The 17,071-nt window shown below is 44.3% G+C and overlaps 1 protein-coding gene across 1 annotated transcript in view; it reads left to right on the top strand.

The window, feature by feature from the left end:
* LOC119969530 (brefeldin A-inhibited guanine nucleotide-exchange protein 2-like) overlaps nt 1–17,071 on the top strand; it is a 141,572-nt gene that overhangs the window by 64,958 nt on the left and 59,543 nt on the right. Inside the window, exons 7-11 of the mRNA XM_038803245.1 lie at nt 1,054–1,143; nt 1,770–1,942; nt 12,662–12,795; nt 14,602–14,836; nt 16,285–16,384. Of these exons, the coding sequence (XP_038659173.1) occupies nt 1,054–1,143; nt 1,770–1,942; nt 12,662–12,795; nt 14,602–14,836; nt 16,285–16,384 (732 nt within the window). The remainder of the gene's footprint in view (nt 1–1,053; nt 1,144–1,769; nt 1,943–12,661; nt 12,796–14,601; nt 14,837–16,284; nt 16,385–17,071) is intronic.

The raw sequence follows: 17,071 nt of genomic DNA on the forward strand, positions 1-17,071 counted from the left end.
CATCTTTGGACTGTGGGAGGAAACCGGAGCACCCGGAGGAAACCCATGCACACATGGGGAGGATGTGCAGACTCCGCACAGACAGTGACCCAAGCCGGAATAGAACCTGGGACCCTGGAGCTGTGAAGCAATTGCGCTATCCACAATGCTACCATGCTGCCCCAATGTATGCTCAGTCTTGATAGTCATTTGATGGTCTCTCAAGTTCAATTTCAGAACTGCAGATTGGTCATGTTCAAATTAGCATTGTTTTGCTGCATTGTAATCTTCTATGTATGTTTTGGTGATGTCATAGTACTTCAGTGAAACAAAACTTTGCCCAAAAGGTGCATTGGCCACAGGTTTTTCTTGGGTATCCTGATCACAGTTTGATTTAATGACATTTGAGGAAAGGAAAGGAAGTCATTGTATTTTTGGCACATTGCAGCATTGACGGAAACTTTGGAAATAGAGCATTTGTACATCCAAAGCACTGTATGACACCCAGGAACTGAGGGGGAAAATATCCCAATGTTATCACACTTGCTTTGTTTATGAATGCATCTAAATGATAATCAATGGACCCTATTATTTCTATTGTGTGTACCGCTACAAATTCCAAACTTAGTGCCTATCTGATATTAAATGGGGAGGTGGTGGCATAGTAGTTTTGTCACTGTACTAATAAACCAGAGACCCAGGGTAATGTTCTGGGGACTCAGATTCAAATGCCACCACTACAGATGGTGAAATTGGAATTCAATATAAATCTGGAATTAAAGTCCCAACAATGACGATGAAACCATTGCCGATTGTCGGAAAAACCCATCCGGTTCACTCATGTCCTTCAGTGAAGGATTCTGACATCCTTACCTGGTCTGGCCCACATGTGACCCCAGTTCCACAGTAACAACTTCGACTCTTAACTGCCCCCTTGAGGGCAATTAGGGAGGGCATTAAATACTGGCCCAGCCTGCGACGCCCACATTCCATGAAGGAATACCTTTTTTTAAAGCATAATTCAGTGTTTTATCTACTTTCCATCTTTAACTCTGACCACTGTTTTAACTTAAGGAAATGAGGATGAAAGTAATGAGGAAGATGTGAAAACGGAAGATATTGTAGGACAAATATTGGAAGAAGTGGTGGCCATTGTGACTGCAGGTAATTCATGAGATCTTGATGAAATAATTTTATTTATCTGCACAGTTCTTTTTTTTAAATACTTCTGATTTTAAGCTGCCATGTGGAAATTGGGTGTGTCTTACAGGCATGTAAATTTGGTGGATGAGTTGTTGCCAGATCACTTTCACCAGCTTTAGAACAGCCAGCACAAGATTAACATCAGAAAATTTCATGAAAGTTAATGTGCCTCCCATTATCTACAGTAGGTCTGTGGCCGTCTTAAACTAGACATGCATTACTATGAGTAAAGATAAGAAATGTCAATATACCCTTGGAAACCAATAGTGATAAATGTATTGGAAAATCAGATATGTCCTAAAATCAAACATTCCACAGACACATGCTCTGGAACTAGAAATCTCTTAACTTGTTTGCATTAAGTAAACTGTTTAAAATTGGAAAAGTTGCAAGAACTGAGCAAATTCTTACTAACAGATGAAAACTGTTTAAAGTAGTTGGAAACAAAAGAATTATATTAATCTTAGAAGAAATGTTTGAATGGGGCAGTTTTAGAAGACACCAAAGTGCATTTATACAATTTTCCGTAGCTATTGAACAAACTGTGCAGAAAATTTTTTTTTGGCAATGATTTTTTTTCTTTTAAGAGGTAGAAGCAAAAAACGAAGAAAATGGAACTATGGAAGCAGCTTTAGAAAATGAGGCTGCTGCTGAATGCACTGAAAACCTGCAAACCAATGGAATCCCTGAAGGCTGTCTGCCACCGCCTGATAGCACTTCATCAATTGATAGACAATCCGTACCATATAATGATATCCAGGTAAGGAGCCTAATTATATTTTTTGCTGGAATCAAGTCTGCACATTTTCCAAGGACTCTGGTACTAAGTGCTTATTTTGTGCTCCCCAGCTGGAGCTGTGGTTCCACCAGGTATAATTGTTAAAAACCATCTGTGCAAACATGTATTTGAGTTGTATTTATGGATGTATAGTTTTCATTATTGCTTGACCTAAATCAAGGACAGAATTGGGATGTGAGATAAATGGGGAAACAAAGGGACAAAAGGTTTCCTTTTCATAATTCAGTACAGAAGATCACTTATACAAACGAAATACAATTTACAGAAAAAGGCATTAAAAATAACACCAACACAACCTCCAACAACTCTTTCCCCCCGCCCCCCAAAAAAAACACAACTGGCAGTGACCAGTTACTCAAACTATGAAAGGTTGCCACATCCAGCAGAATCTCTTGACTGAATCCCTCACGATGTACTTCATCTTCTCTTGGTACAAAAACTCCATCAAGTCTCCCAACCATACTGAGGTGTTGGGTGGAGATGCAGAGCTGCACCACAGCAGAACCCGCCTCCAGGCAATCAACGAGCTGAAGGCAAGAACATCTGCCCCCACACCTGTCTGCAGCCCCGCCGAGTCTAACACCCCAAACATGGCAATTAACGGACAGGGCTCCAGTATGATATTCCAAATCAGCAACATGGTGCTAAAGAAGGAGACCCAGAAGCTTTGGACAAGACCAATACATGTGCACATGGTTGGCTGGACTCCCAGAACAGCGCTCACACCTATCATCCAATTCCGAGAAGAAATGGCTCATCCTAGACTTGGTCAGGTGTGCCCTTAACACCACTTTAAGCTGGATCAAACCCAGAATCGCGTATTAAGACATGGAATTCACACTGTGAAGCGCTTCTCTCCACGCATCATCTATTATGGGCCCCAGCTTCTCCCACCTAGCAGTTAGCCCTTCCACTGAAGGCAAAACTTCTGCCAGAATTCATCCATAAATGTCAAATGTGCTACCCTCCTCTGACCTCGTGTGGCCAATCCAACTAGCCTGCACATTTTTTTTTTAGTTGTGGGTGCGAAACCCACGCAAACATGGGGAGAATGTGCAAATTCCACACGGACAGTGACCCAGAGCCACGATCGAACCTGGGACCTCGGCGCCGTGAGGCTGCAGGACTAACCCACTGCGCCACCCTGCTGCCCAGGGATGCCTAGTTAACATTCTTCAGCCGTAACTTACACAGCACGCACCACCATAGTTGAGTGAAAACACCAGACGAGTGCACAGAGATCAGGGTGGCAGTTGGTTTTTAACCTGCTTCCTTGTGTATTAATGGAAGGGAAAAACACACAGATGTCTGAGGTATAACACTGAGGAGATGGTTTCGGCTGCGATGGCCATCAGCTTCCATTATCTCCACAGGAAATTATAGTTCAGTTTTTGCAATGCATCTGAGAAAGAGTGCAATGTTCTGTTGTCTCTCTCGGTACTTAGTATAATCCACAAAAGAATTCCAAAAAGTAGTCGCTTTGTAGTATTCGCCAGCTTTTGCTTCTATGTCCTTTTTTTTTAAAATACATGTTCTACCGAAGACTTCAATATGTACATAATACAGGCTATAATTCGTTGTCACGACAGCATCGATAGACAAGGTTTAATCTTTGCTTACCAGAGGTCCACACACACTTCCAGGAAGGGTGACTGAATAAAGATTAGAAGCACATGTTCTGATGGATTTTCTTTGCCGTAGCTCTGGAGCACTGTGTCTGCTGTCGCACAGCTGTACCACAGGAGTGTCTCAGATCAGCAAAATCAGAAAATGGTACTTGGAATATACAACACGGAAATAGAACTTTTGGCCCAATCAGTTTGTGTTGGTGGTTCTGCTCCACTCAAACCTTTTCTGATCTAATTATACCAATCTTTCATTCCATTCTTCCCTATCTGCTTATATAGCCTCCACTTAAATACAGGGCTCAGATCTTGCAATCTCAAAAAGATTGTTTCCCAAAGGTATTCCGGCGAATGAGGAGGGGGACTCTGCCGAGATCCTAACACGCTGACTGTGTCAAATAGTCCTGGAAGTTTGGACTTCCGATGGGCGATTTCTCCTGCTTCTGGAGACCTCTGCAACTGCTAGTTAAAGTCAGAGACTTGGAGTGTTCTAACTCTCTCAGCTGAATAGTTACCCAGGAAAAGTTAGATTTAAAACTGCTTGCAACCACTGGGTAACTAAGCCACTGACTCGCGGCTCCCCACTGATCCCCCGTCTATATGTCTGTCCCACCCTAGCCCCTTATCTACTTAGGTGCCTTCCTACAGCCCCACCTAGACCCTTGGCTTGCCACCCGACCTCCTCCACCCTTGACCTGTCACTCTCACGCCCGACCTCTCTTACTTGCCCCGACCTGCCGTTCTCACCCCTGAACTGCCGGATCGAACCCAGTCCTCGGTGCCATGAGGCAACAATGCTAACCACTGCGCCGCCGTGCTGCCCCCAATGCAAGTTTAATGTAACTTCTCTATTTTTTTCATTACTTTAGTTATAAATCCAAATGTTTAGTTTTGTTTTTCTTGTCTTTACCTACATTGATACTTTTAGTGATTTGTGTACTTGTACTCCCAGATCCCTCTAATTGTTTACCCTAGTTGGCTTTTTGTTTCTGAGTAATATGTGACCCTAGTTTTCTTAGCAAATTGCAATACCTCACACTTGTGTTGAAATCTGTTTGCCAATTCGGCAAGTTATTTGAAGTTGTCTTGTTGCAGTACTCCTCGGTATTGACTCTCTCCCACTCCTCTAAAGTATTTGGTGTCAAGGTTTAAATTGTTAATTTCAGTTGTGAACAACAGTCCCAGCATTGATCCTTTTGGATATCACTTTCCATCACCTGCCACTCTGAATTGCTTCTCTTTACCCTTCTTGAACGTCTTCTATCTTACAGCCAGCTAACTATTTATTCTGCTACTTGTCCCCCACTCCGGATGCTCTGTTCTTATCATTAGTCTACTGAAGGACACCTTACTGGAGGTCCTTTTTTAAATATGTATTTTTATTAGAGTTTTCCATTTTTACAAAGAATGCAAGCAATCCTCAAAACTGGTACACAGGTGCCGGTATGCTTCTGCATACATGAATGCAGAAAAAGTCAGGAGAGCACCAGTTGGTTCAGTGTAATTATTAAACGTGGTCCCTCCGTTTAAAAGGCAGTGAACAGATAAGCTTGAAAATGGGGGGGGGGGAAGAGGATAAAGCCATGAAAACATGTGAAGGGGTGCACCATTTTACTGGATAGCGTTTGCTCATACAGCTGAAAATGTCGAATAAGGTTTTTGCATCCTGTTCGGGTGTGCACCAAAACATACCTCCTCCAACTCCAGTTGTACCGGCAATGTATTATAATCTCTTTTTCTCGGATATGAGACTTGCCTGTACCTTTGCAGAAGCCAGGAAAAGACATACAAAAAAAATTCACCAAGACATTGGGCGGGATTCTCCGATGCCGCGTCAGTGTCCGCGCCGTCGTGAACGCCATCGCGTAAAATGACGGCGCGAACGGGCAGCCGGCAGCATCGATTCAGGCCCCGAAAAGGGGCCAGCAGCAGCGCCGTGAGAAATGGGATGGCGTGGCACCAGAGCAGTGCTGTCAGCGCATGACACCCGGATGACGTGACGCTGCTTCACTTTATGTGCGCGAAAAGCGCACAGGCCCCGACACAGGAGAGATGGCCAAGCCCCGCCGTGCCACCCCCAGGTTCTGGGACTATGATCTGCAGATATTGCTGGACGCAGTGGAAGAGCGGAGGGCAATCCTGTGCCCAAGCCGTGGCTACCGGCACCTGGCCACCTCAGTCAGGCGCAACTGGTGTGATGTGGGTATCGCCATTAGCGCTTTGGGGCACACTCCACGTACTGGAGAGCAGTGATGCAAGAAACTGCATGAACTGACAAGGGCGGCCAGGGTAAGTACCCCGAGAGTCACCCCCTCACCTTGCAGGATAAGACGGGGCCAGCCGACGATCGTCCTGACACGCCTCAAACAAGCCACTGCTGTCCAGGTCCATGTCAAGCCGCCCACAGGGACGCACGCCAGGGAGGGGAAGGAAGACAGACAGGAGGGCCCTCATCCGAAGCCGGGGCATAGGAAACAGACGCACAGAGGACAGACACAAACGACCGTGATGAACAGAGGACAGTCAGGACACTGACGGTCGTGAAATGGATGCAGAAAGGACGGAGAGTCAGGACAGTGACGCACAGAGGACGGCCAAACATATGTTGGACAGACAGGACAGGGCCCCTCACATGGGCCGGAGACAATGTCCATTGGTCCAAGGTTCGACCCAGGAGACCCCAGACCTGAGGTTCGATGAGGACATGGACCTTGCGTCACTGCTGTCACCCACACCCTCCTCCACCGCAGATACCCTCACCTTGGTTGGGCACATTAGTGATGAGGCTTCTGGGACGCTGACTGGTGTGCACCACACAGCCGAGCAGCCGAGGGGCTGGACGGTCGGAGGGCAGCCCAGCCCCAGCACCTATCTGCTCCCAAGACGGTTCCCGGGTTCCTTGACTTACCAGACCCACCCACAGACCCGATGCGTTTAGAAACTGGAGTGGACAACGGGATGACGGCCAGCATCTGCAGACGCAGTTGGAGGAGTCCATCCGCGTCCAGAAGCAGGGTGTGGTGCTGGTCATAGCTGCCACCCAGGCCGACACCGCACGAGTGGCATCCGCGGTGGAGGCAATGGGAGCAACGGTTTCGGCCATGGGTCAGGTTCTGTAAGACATGGGGCTTCATGTGCACGTGTCATCCATGACCCAGGACAGGACCACCCCCTCATAGGCAGCCACGTCCCAGAGCCAGCTGGACATTGCCGCACGCGTTCTGGGGTCTAGCCGAATCTCGGCAGGCCATGGCCCAGTCTCAGCAGGCCATCGGTGAGAGTATCGGCGGCCTTGTCCACGTGCTGGATGTATCGCACAAGCCCAGAGGGAGGTGGCGCAGTCCCAGACTGGGATGGCCCATTTTCTGAGCTCCATCGCTGCGAATGTTCAAACCCTGGTCAATGCCACAGTGGGACTCCAGGACTGGCAGTGCCAGGTGTCAGTGGTGCCACGGGGCTTGTCTCCGTTTGCACCACCATACCATAGTGAGGCCCAGGGGTCACCCAGCACCCTGAGGGAGGAGTAGGTTCTGGGGCCTGTCCCGATGATTCCTGCAAGGGAGGTCCCAGAACACCGCGGATCCTCGGACTCTCCCATCCCGTCACTGGTGCATCTGGTGGGCAGCGGGCAGAACGGTGGCACCATGCCATCCAACATGCCCTCCGAGCAGCCTGGCCTATCCAAGCCGGGCCGCCCCTGGAAACGCCCGCCGACAGGGAGCCAAGTTGCAGGGCAGGAGTCTCAGCAGTCCGCCTCCACTCCTGCTGTACCATCTGCGGAAACAGCAAGGCGTAGTGGTAGGGCCCGTAAGAGAAAGATGTTCGACACTTAGTAAGTTAGCACGGGTGCAGGGCACAGGTGAGTTATAGGGGCTCGGGCACTTGTATGTGAATGTCACGATTAAAGTCACTGTTACACCAAACCTAGATGCCTCTGTGCTATGTCCGGTGCCTGAGGGGTCGTGAAGGGGGAACGTGTGGCGCTGGGGTCGAAGGTTGGTACAACGGTGAGGCCGGGTGTGTGTTGCCCCCACCCTCCAACCCCCCTGTCGTCCTCGGAACACTGATGCCAGCTATCCCACATGGCCACGTGAAGGAGTGTCCATGACGCATACACGGACCACCCATGTCTAGGGTGTAGGTGTGGCCATGAGTCAGACATTGTCTAACGATCCAGAGCTCACAGCTCATCGCAGAGCGCATTGTCATCATTGAACATGGCACTGATCACACCCGCTTCTACAAGCAATCGTGTGGGACCATCCCGTTGTGCCCCAGGTGTAGAGTGCTGTGCATGTGGTGGTGTGGGAGCGAGGGTTGTCGGATGGTGTGAGGGATGCTGGGTGGTGCATTTGGGGTTGCTGGGTGGTGCAAGTGCCCGTGCCCAGCGAGGCCCTCCCCCCTAGTTGGTGAAAGGGCGGCGATCAAAGCCTCGCGTGCTCGCTCGCCAACCCGGTGGCGTCGTGCAGCATCCCGGCCACATCCAGCCCCATGTCGCGTCTGTTCCCCCCCCCCCCCCCCCCCCCCCCCCCCCCCCCATCCTCCTCCTCTTCCTCATTGAGAGGTATGCCGCCCTCATCGGGCTCCCTCTGTGCCTCCTCTTGCTCCTCTTCAGGACATCGCCCCCCTCTGCTGGGCTATGTTGTGCAGGATGCAGCAGACAACAGCGATGCGACCGACCCTCTCCGAATGGTACTGGAAGGCCCCTCCAGAGCGGTCCAGGCACCTGAAGGGTCACGGCGTCGGGACTTCGGCCCGCCGCTGAATACCCGGGGGGGGGGGGGGGGGCTGGAGAATCGCCAAACTTAGCCCTTTGGGCGGCACGGTGCCAAACTCGATGATGCTGTTTTCGCCGGTTGGGAGAATGGCGGAACGGCGTCGGACCGGCGTTGTGCGAAAATCTGGCGGGAACTGCGATTCTCCCAAACGGTGCGGCATGGGGGAATCCCACCCATTAGCTCTAACGGGGTATCTTGCATTTAACCACAAGACAGAACAAATCTCCAAAATCTAGTATAGCACACTGATCAAGATTCCACATACAGAGAAGACCAGCAAGCATTCATACAATTGGATTGTAATCCTTGTGGTCAGTGCCTCTTTTCATACAGAAAATGAAAGGATAAAAGGAAAGCAAAAAGAGTAGTGGATCTTACAATAGCAGGATAAAGCAATGAGCACATGGCACTCTGGTGTTCGCCCTCCTCCTCAGGGCAATGAAGAGAAAGCAAAAATTGAAACCTAATTTGAAAAGAGAGGAATGCCAGGAATAGCCCCAAGGATTCTTACACCACATCAAGTCTCTCAACACAACAAACCTCACTCGTATACAACAAAATCAGAAGCATCGTTCAGGCCTCACCATCACCGGAAAATGTAAACCACTTTCCAGTAAGGGAACCCTGCCGACGAGGAGAAGAATTGTCAAGACACGCGTCAACAGGATATCTTGGGGAGAAACACAACTCCTCCCAACAGGGTAAGGGACCCCCCCCCCCAAACAAAATTAAATGTAACAAATCAGAGCCTGTATCGGCACATCACCTACCCAAGTAAAGAAAGGAAACCAAGAGGGAAAGGAACACCAGAATTAGCCAATAGACGTTAGACATGATACAGCAATATACACTTTGGCAGAAAGGGTATCAGAAACAGATCTGCATAACCCCAAGCGCAACAGGATACTGCCCCCAAGAGGAGCCGAGGTCTCAAGAAGGTTAGGGTGGAAGTCCCTATATCAGACTACTTGGAGAAGGGTGACCAACTCCTCCATTCAGCCTAATTTTCCAACAGGTTTTACCGACCACCTCTCTGTGTATACCAGTACATATTTCCCCCTACTTCTGTAACATCAGAGGTGTCAATGATAGAAACAGAAAAACGAACTCAGTCCTTTCCAGGATACATGATCTGTACTTTCACAGGAGATGAGCAAAGATTCTAAAATAATAAAGTACGAAAGAAAATCACAACACCAATAGTTCTAACGGTGGTCATTCTCACACACAATGAGGACGTATAAGGCCATATCAGCCACCTCCATACCAAACCACCTACCTGCCATGCTGCTGTGACGTTAGGCATCTATTTAAAAAGAAAAATGAAGGGTACCAAAAAATGTACTTGTAACAGCCACAATAAGCAAAACCAGGTAAATACTACACAATCCTCATGTCATACAACCATTTCTGCATAATCTTTGCAGTATAACAGCATAATACGCAACATATGCCTCTGTGCTCATATGTAAATATAGCTGTGTCAGAATAAAAGGCAATAACACAAAACAAAGGGTAAAATCACAAGGGAACAAAGTTCAGGATTAATGATGAACTGCAGGATAATATAACAATGCATGGAGCTCGGAAAGGCCAAAGCCATGCCAGGATCATTAAACAACAACAATCAGAGTTTCACCGAAGCCTTTGCACCTCTGCCACGTCGTCATCCCGAAGCTCTGGTAAAAAGACACCTAGACCCAGTGGGTGATGAAAGACATGTCATATCTGACCGCTTCCACCCCTTCCCGATGAAAACAGAGGACAAGTCAATGTAAGACCCGTGGTCGTGGTCTCCGATCAACCTCGGGCCTCAAACCGGATACAATGTGCTCTATTGAACTTGAAATGGCCAGCCTTCAAATCAAGATTGCGCAGGCTTGGCAGCCAGTTCTTAAACCCAGCCTGGAATTTATCCCCAGTTCCCCTCGAGATACCGGGCGCATGGATACTCCTCCAGCCCCATCTCCCTGAATCAACCAGGATGTTCGGCATACCATGCAGTTGGATTTCAAGGACTAACGAGCTCCCGCCAAGGAATCTGCCTCATCGATTAACCGGATTCTCTTTTTCGCTTCATTCATTCTCTTTAGGATATATTGCAGTTCGTCAATATGAAGATAATCTGTGCTGGGTAGCTGAGACCGCCAAACACGACTTTACCCACAATGGCAGCCATCATCTTGATGCCAGTGGCATCGCCGAAGCATAGGCCTGCTCACCAACAAAACTGCCACTGCGAACTGAGTCCCACTCTGGCCATTTCCGACTGCCTCAATCAATGGAGCATTTTATTGAATTAACTGGGCTCCTTATCGCCACACTTTGACCAGTATCCTCCAGGAACCTAGCACAAATCATACACAACACATCAGGATCAGATAATTAAGGATTGTGATTCAGGATTAAAAAGAGGTATAACTGAGGAGTAGCACCAGAGCTTGTGAAAATGCAGCTGCTCCCGCACCTACAGCATGTGACACCCTCCCAATTGAAGATCTTTTGAAAATCCAGTTAAATTACTTGTATATCGGCCTTGTCTATTCTCTCAGTTACCTTGTCTAAGAATTCAACATGATTGCTCCATGCTGACTGCTCTTATTATATTTTTGGTTTCTAGGTGTTCTTCAGTGGGGATTACATTATTTTTCGTACCAAAAATGATTAAGCAGGCTGGTCCATAGTTCTCTAAACTTGTTCTACATCTTCTTTATAATATATAAAATGTTTCCATCGCACTGATCCATTCTTCAGTGAATTGTTAAGCATATGAAATAATGTCTCTATTTGTTCTTCTCTCGATTCTTTTAAAATGCCTTGATGCAATCCATCCGAACCACAGACTTTCTTCACGTTTTGACTTTTATTAGTTTACTATTTCTCCTTTTCAGAAATGATAAAACCACATTTAAAAGAATCTCATCTACTGATATCTTCACTTGCTCTGTTTCCCTGCTAAATACTGAACAAGCACACTGTAATTACCTCCCCGGCACCCAGATGTATATTTGCCGCCGCCACCAACCCCCCCCGCAAACAGTCGCCTACTTACGTGGTGTAAATAATTTTGCCAGGTATTCAGAGCTGCTGCTGTCGAGCTGGTGCACAATACCCTACCAGTTATTCTATTTCATATTTTATTGTATTTTATGTTGGGGTGTGCCCTTCTCTTCTAAATATGTGTATATATATGTTTCTTATTCTGTGTACATAACGGTAATTATACCTTGTTCAAAAACCCAATAAAAAAACACATTTATAAATAAATACTGAACAAAAGTAATTATTTATATTCCTGCCACTTAGTCATTGCTGCCTGTGATTTAATCTTGTCCATCTCTTAGTGGCCATATTCCCATCGGGATTTTACTCTTTTAAATAATGTGCGTATAGAATATTTTGGCTTGCTCATTTAATTTCATAGTTTTGCTTTGGCTTCCTCAACAATTTTTTACTTCTCTCTTAATCTCTTTGTACATCAGATATCAAATTTGAGACCGTTCCCGGTTCAACCACTTAGAGAAATTTAAAAATATTGTGTTTTGAACTTTTCTGGCTGTTTATCTTTATGTATGCCGATATACTATTTATGTGACTCTTTTAAAAGTAAAGTTCAGCAAACAGAAATCTGTAGACAATTCTAATTGTTCAGTATCTACTTCACACTTTCAGAATGAAAAGATTATCATTAATATGTATCAATTGTCATAAAATGCAGATGCATGTTTTGAACTTAGTCTTGCCAATAGTTACTTGAATCTTTTTTGACATTTATACGTAAAGTTACAGTGTGGTTTATCCACTTCAAAAGCACAATGATTTTGTTATTCATAATGCTAATGCCTTTTGATGCTTTCTTTTCCTCTTGCTTCTGTAAATAAAACATTTTTTTAAAAGTTAAAAGACCAACTATGATATCTTCCAGAAATCTACAGCACTGCACCATCAGTGCTCAACATATGCTGAGCACAGGTCAAGCCAATAAACAGTTTCCTTTCTTCTCCTTTTTTAAAGTACAATGCACTGTATCCATCATTAAACCCCCTAACACAGATGCGTACCAGCGGCAGTATATAACCACTCCCTATTGTCATGTTTGTTTTATGCCCATGTCCTTAAGTTAATTAAATATTCGCCTCTTGGCCCATTGAAAACCTTGTTGAAGTGCTTGCCTGTTTAAGGGTACAGGTAGATGGAAGAACCTGAGAAATTTAAATGAAGCAGCTGCAGTAAATATCGAAACTCTGACTTAATATTGCATTTTGTTTTGGTATTAGGAGTCTGAAGCTGTGGTACCACCTCCAGTCAGTACTAAATTCTCACACATTTTGCAGAAAGATGCGTTTTTGGTGTTCAGATCACTTTGTAAGCTTTCCATGAAGCCATTAAGTGATGGACCTCCAGATCCAAAGTAAGTGAATGCCAAGATGTGAAAAAATGTTTTCTTGTACATAAATTAGACACTGCAATCTGGACTAGCTGTTCAAAAAAAACATCAGTCGCAAAAGTTTGCAAAATATCAGGTAATTTGTGGAGAAGAGGATCTATGCCAAGAGTTTTCATTCTCCACAAATTGCTGGACGATGTGTGCAGCAACAAAACCAAACAAAGTGTGATGTTGTTGGGAACCTGCTGATTGAAATTATTTACACACTATTAAATTCCTGGATTTGTGATATGAATGCAAATTAATCTTCCATTTCGGGCCAGTAATGCATATTATTCTGATCCTGTTCATGACTTGATTTACGGTCCTGAAATTACATTCAACCTTGGATGCCCAGAAAGGAGCAAGTGAAGTAATTAAATTGTTCCTTTTCTTTTAAGTTTTGAAAAAAAACTTGTCATTGCAGGCTTTTTATGCCAGACCTGTCACCTGCATTCCTGCTAATGTCAGAAGCAGTAATTTTGAGGATACAAAGCTGAGATTTAACAATCAGAAATTAAGATAATTAAAATAATGTTTTTGTGGCAAATATTTTTGGGATGCAGTGTATATTGTAAGAATGTTTTTGCGTTTCAAATGTCTACCTTGCTAGCCACTCAAATAATTTCTCGAGAATCAACATAATTCTCAATTGGGTTTCAATGTTCTCTTCTGCTTTTTCTTATTTTTTTTCCTTTTCATTCTTTGCCTCTATCCTCTCAATCCTTTTTCGGTGCCTCTTCCTGCATACAATTTGATCTTAATTCACCCTATTTCACTGTATTTTACTCTGTTCCTTCTCTATCCATAGAATCCCGACAGTGCAGGAGGAGCCCATTTGGCCCATCAGGGCTGCACTGACCTTCTGAAAGAGCACCCTATTGAGGCCCACTTCCCCCACCCTATCCCCATAACCACGTATAACCTGCACATTTTTGGAGTTTGGGAGGCAACCGGAGCACCCAGCGGAAACCCGTGCAGACACGGGGAGAACACGTAAACTCCACAGTCACCCAAGGCCCTAATTGAACCTGGGTTCCTGCCGATGTGAGGCAGCAGTGCTATGCTTTAGTTCTTTGGTTAGGGAGATAGAATGTTGGGTATCGAGTTTATGCAGTCTCAGATACAATGTTACCATTGCTGCACCATTATGAATTCTCACATCCAGCAATTTGGAATGCAAATATGGTGCAATCTGAAAGGTGTGCTAAAAAATCCAGTTCACTTTGCTCAATGTGAAATGTACCATTGCAGCAATTTCTGGGTCAATTATTTTCAATAATGGGCCATCTTAAAGTTGTACCATAGATTACATGTAAAATTCTGTCATTATATGAAGCAATTTATTTGTTTTTATATAATTGTAATTTTACCTGCATAACTTGGAGCTGATTTTAGTAGAGATCACAAAAAGTTGTGCAACTACCAAACTTAGCTCTTTTTTCCTGCACAGAGGTTAGTAAGGCATCATTAATCCGCTTGCAGGGTATGTTGTTCAGCAGCACATCTAGTAGCATTTCTAAGGGGGAAAAAATCATTTAAAACTGAAAAATATTTTGTATATTCAAAAAGATCAGCAAATAATTCTGCAGTTTTCAAGCACTGACTACTGAACATAGAGAATTGTTGCAATATTTATTGTAAGTGATTCATAAGTCTTTAATATTGAATGCTCAATGGCTTGACTGATTCTGGCACATGCCATAACATTTAATGTCATCTCATATATTGTCTGATAGTGTGCATAGTTTTTAAAAAAATTAAACATTTACTCCAAACTTTTTTTTCAAGGTCCCATGAACTGCGGTCAAAGATAATATCACTGCAACTACTCCTTTCAGTCCTTCAAAATGCTGGGCCTGTCTTCAAAACTAATGAAATGTTTATCAATGCAATTAAACAGTACCTTTGTGTGGCATTATCCAAAAATGGTGTCTCCTGTGTACCAGACGTGTTTGAGCTTTCACTGGCTATTTTCCTTACACTTCTCTCACACTTCAAGATTCATTTAAAAATGCAAATTGAGGTATGACTTTAATGTTTCTTCAGTAGTATATTTGCGTGATGTTAAAGCATTTGCTGTATCCATGTTCTCTTGGTGTAATCTAGCACCAATTGAGCTTTTTATATAAACACTCTTCGGACAGTAAAATACATTGTGCCCTGATTTTCAAAAGCTATGAATGGTTTTGTACCCCGTGCTCAGTATATTGTTTCAAGCTTGTAATTTCCCAAGCAGCTAATTGTTCACGTAGGCTAGGAACTGCCTCGAAGTCAGAAATGCTGCACTGATAAGGAATTTGGTTCTCTGGACTACTTGACTATATGTGCTGAAAGCTAACAACAGATTAACGTTAGAAGAGCAGGTATAAAATAGAAAATTCCTGCAATACCCAGCAGGTCTGGCAGCATATATGGAGACAGAAACAGAGTATGGCACATGGTTGGATTCAAATACCAGAAGCTTTACTCAAGTACCTGGAGCAACTTGATGCTTTATATTCGTGTTTGGAGTACTTTGCTTCAGATGACTAACCACTGTTACTGTGACCACCTTGGTAAGCACAACTAATATTGGCAGAGACACAAAACAAAAAGATAGGCAGCTACAGGAGGACAGGCAGCTAGAGGAGGCCAGGCCACCGAGAAGAAGATCAAATTTCCAGTTAAACCAGATTTCCCTCAGTGCTATTAGGAAGGGAGTTCCAGGGTTTGATTCATCACACACTGTTGGAGATCCCTGCCTGGTCTTCATCCTACTGAGACGAGCTTAATGAGTTGGGGACTGGCGATTAAATGGTGGACCAGCCAATGACACTCGCATCCCATAAAATTAATTTTTTGAAAGTCACCAATTAAATCCATCAAGATTAACAAACCACCTTTAGGTGTGACTTTTCTAACTCTCTCAGTTTTCTTATTGAGAATGGTTTACAGTCACACTCGTTAAGAAAATAAAATTCCAATAAAATATGATGTGCTTGGAAAATCAGGGCAAAAAAGCATGCATTATCTTTTGAGCCATTGTAGGATAATTCTGATTTGGTCAAGTCTACATATCCATAGAATCTCACAGTGCAGAAGGAAGCCATTCAGCCTATGGAGTCGGCACCAACCCTCTGAAAGCCCACTCCCTAGACCTATCCCTGTAACCCCGCAGATTAATCATGACCAATCCACCTAACCTGCACATCTTTGGACTGTGGAGGAAACCTGAGCACCCAGGGAGAACCCACACAGTTAGTTATCCTCTGTGCCACCTTGCCAAGTACGTTCTACTTGGAAAAATATATTGATCTTTGAAAAGTTAGCTTTTATATGGTTTTAGATAGTTGAGATGTTCCCGTATCAGCCTCCCCGGACAGGCGACGGAATGTGGTGACTAAGGGCTTTTCACAGTTACTTAATTGAAGCCTTCTCGTGACGATAAGCGATTTTCATTTTTCATTTTTTCCTGTTTTCTTAATTGAACAGGTTTTCTTCAAAGAGATTTTCCTAAATATTTTGGAAACATCCACAAGTACATTTGAGCATAAGTGGATGGTCATTCAAACTCTGACCAGGATTTGTGCAGGTAATTTATTTTATAATACTTTTCGCTTTCAGCACAGCTATGGAATTTATTTCTCTATGTATTAATTCCCATTGTAGTATCCAAACACATAATCATAATCACATGATCGTTCCTTTCTGGTAGGACCAATATCGGCTTGAAGAAAAGTCCGGTTAAAAATCTTAATTCTCTCAAAAATGAAGTGCATGAATTAAAAACTATTCATTTTTTAAAAAAAAATTCAGAGTACCCAATTATTTTTTTCTAATTAGGGGCAATTTTGCGTGGCCGATCTACCTGCTGACCACTGCGCCACTGTGCCGCCCTCTTTTTTAAAAAAAAACTATTTGTAACCAATAGTTGGTTCTAGCTTTTTGAATCCGGTCTTATTAGTATTTGAACTGTGCACAGATATTGAGAACCCTGCTGCTGATATCTGCGAGAGTCTCTCTAAACCCCAAAGGATAACTTGAAACACTGATTCTTAGTTGTGTATATTTGTTTGGAATAATGTGAATAAACAGCCCAGTCGTTGTGTAAACAGTGAATAAAGAATATTTATTAAAGTAAAAGAAAAAAGCACACGACAAAAAACTGCCATACACTATGACATCTAAGTATGTGAATAAGCTTTCACACCATTTATCTGAAGTTACCAAAATATACTCACGTTCCCTGAACTCACTGAGACACCCCTATCCCAAGCAA

This window comes from Scyliorhinus canicula, chromosome 7 (assembly GCF_902713615.1).
Source record: "Scyliorhinus canicula chromosome 7, sScyCan1.1, whole genome shotgun sequence".
NCBI classification, from domain to species: Eukaryota; Metazoa; Chordata; class Chondrichthyes; order Carcharhiniformes; family Scyliorhinidae; genus Scyliorhinus; species Scyliorhinus canicula.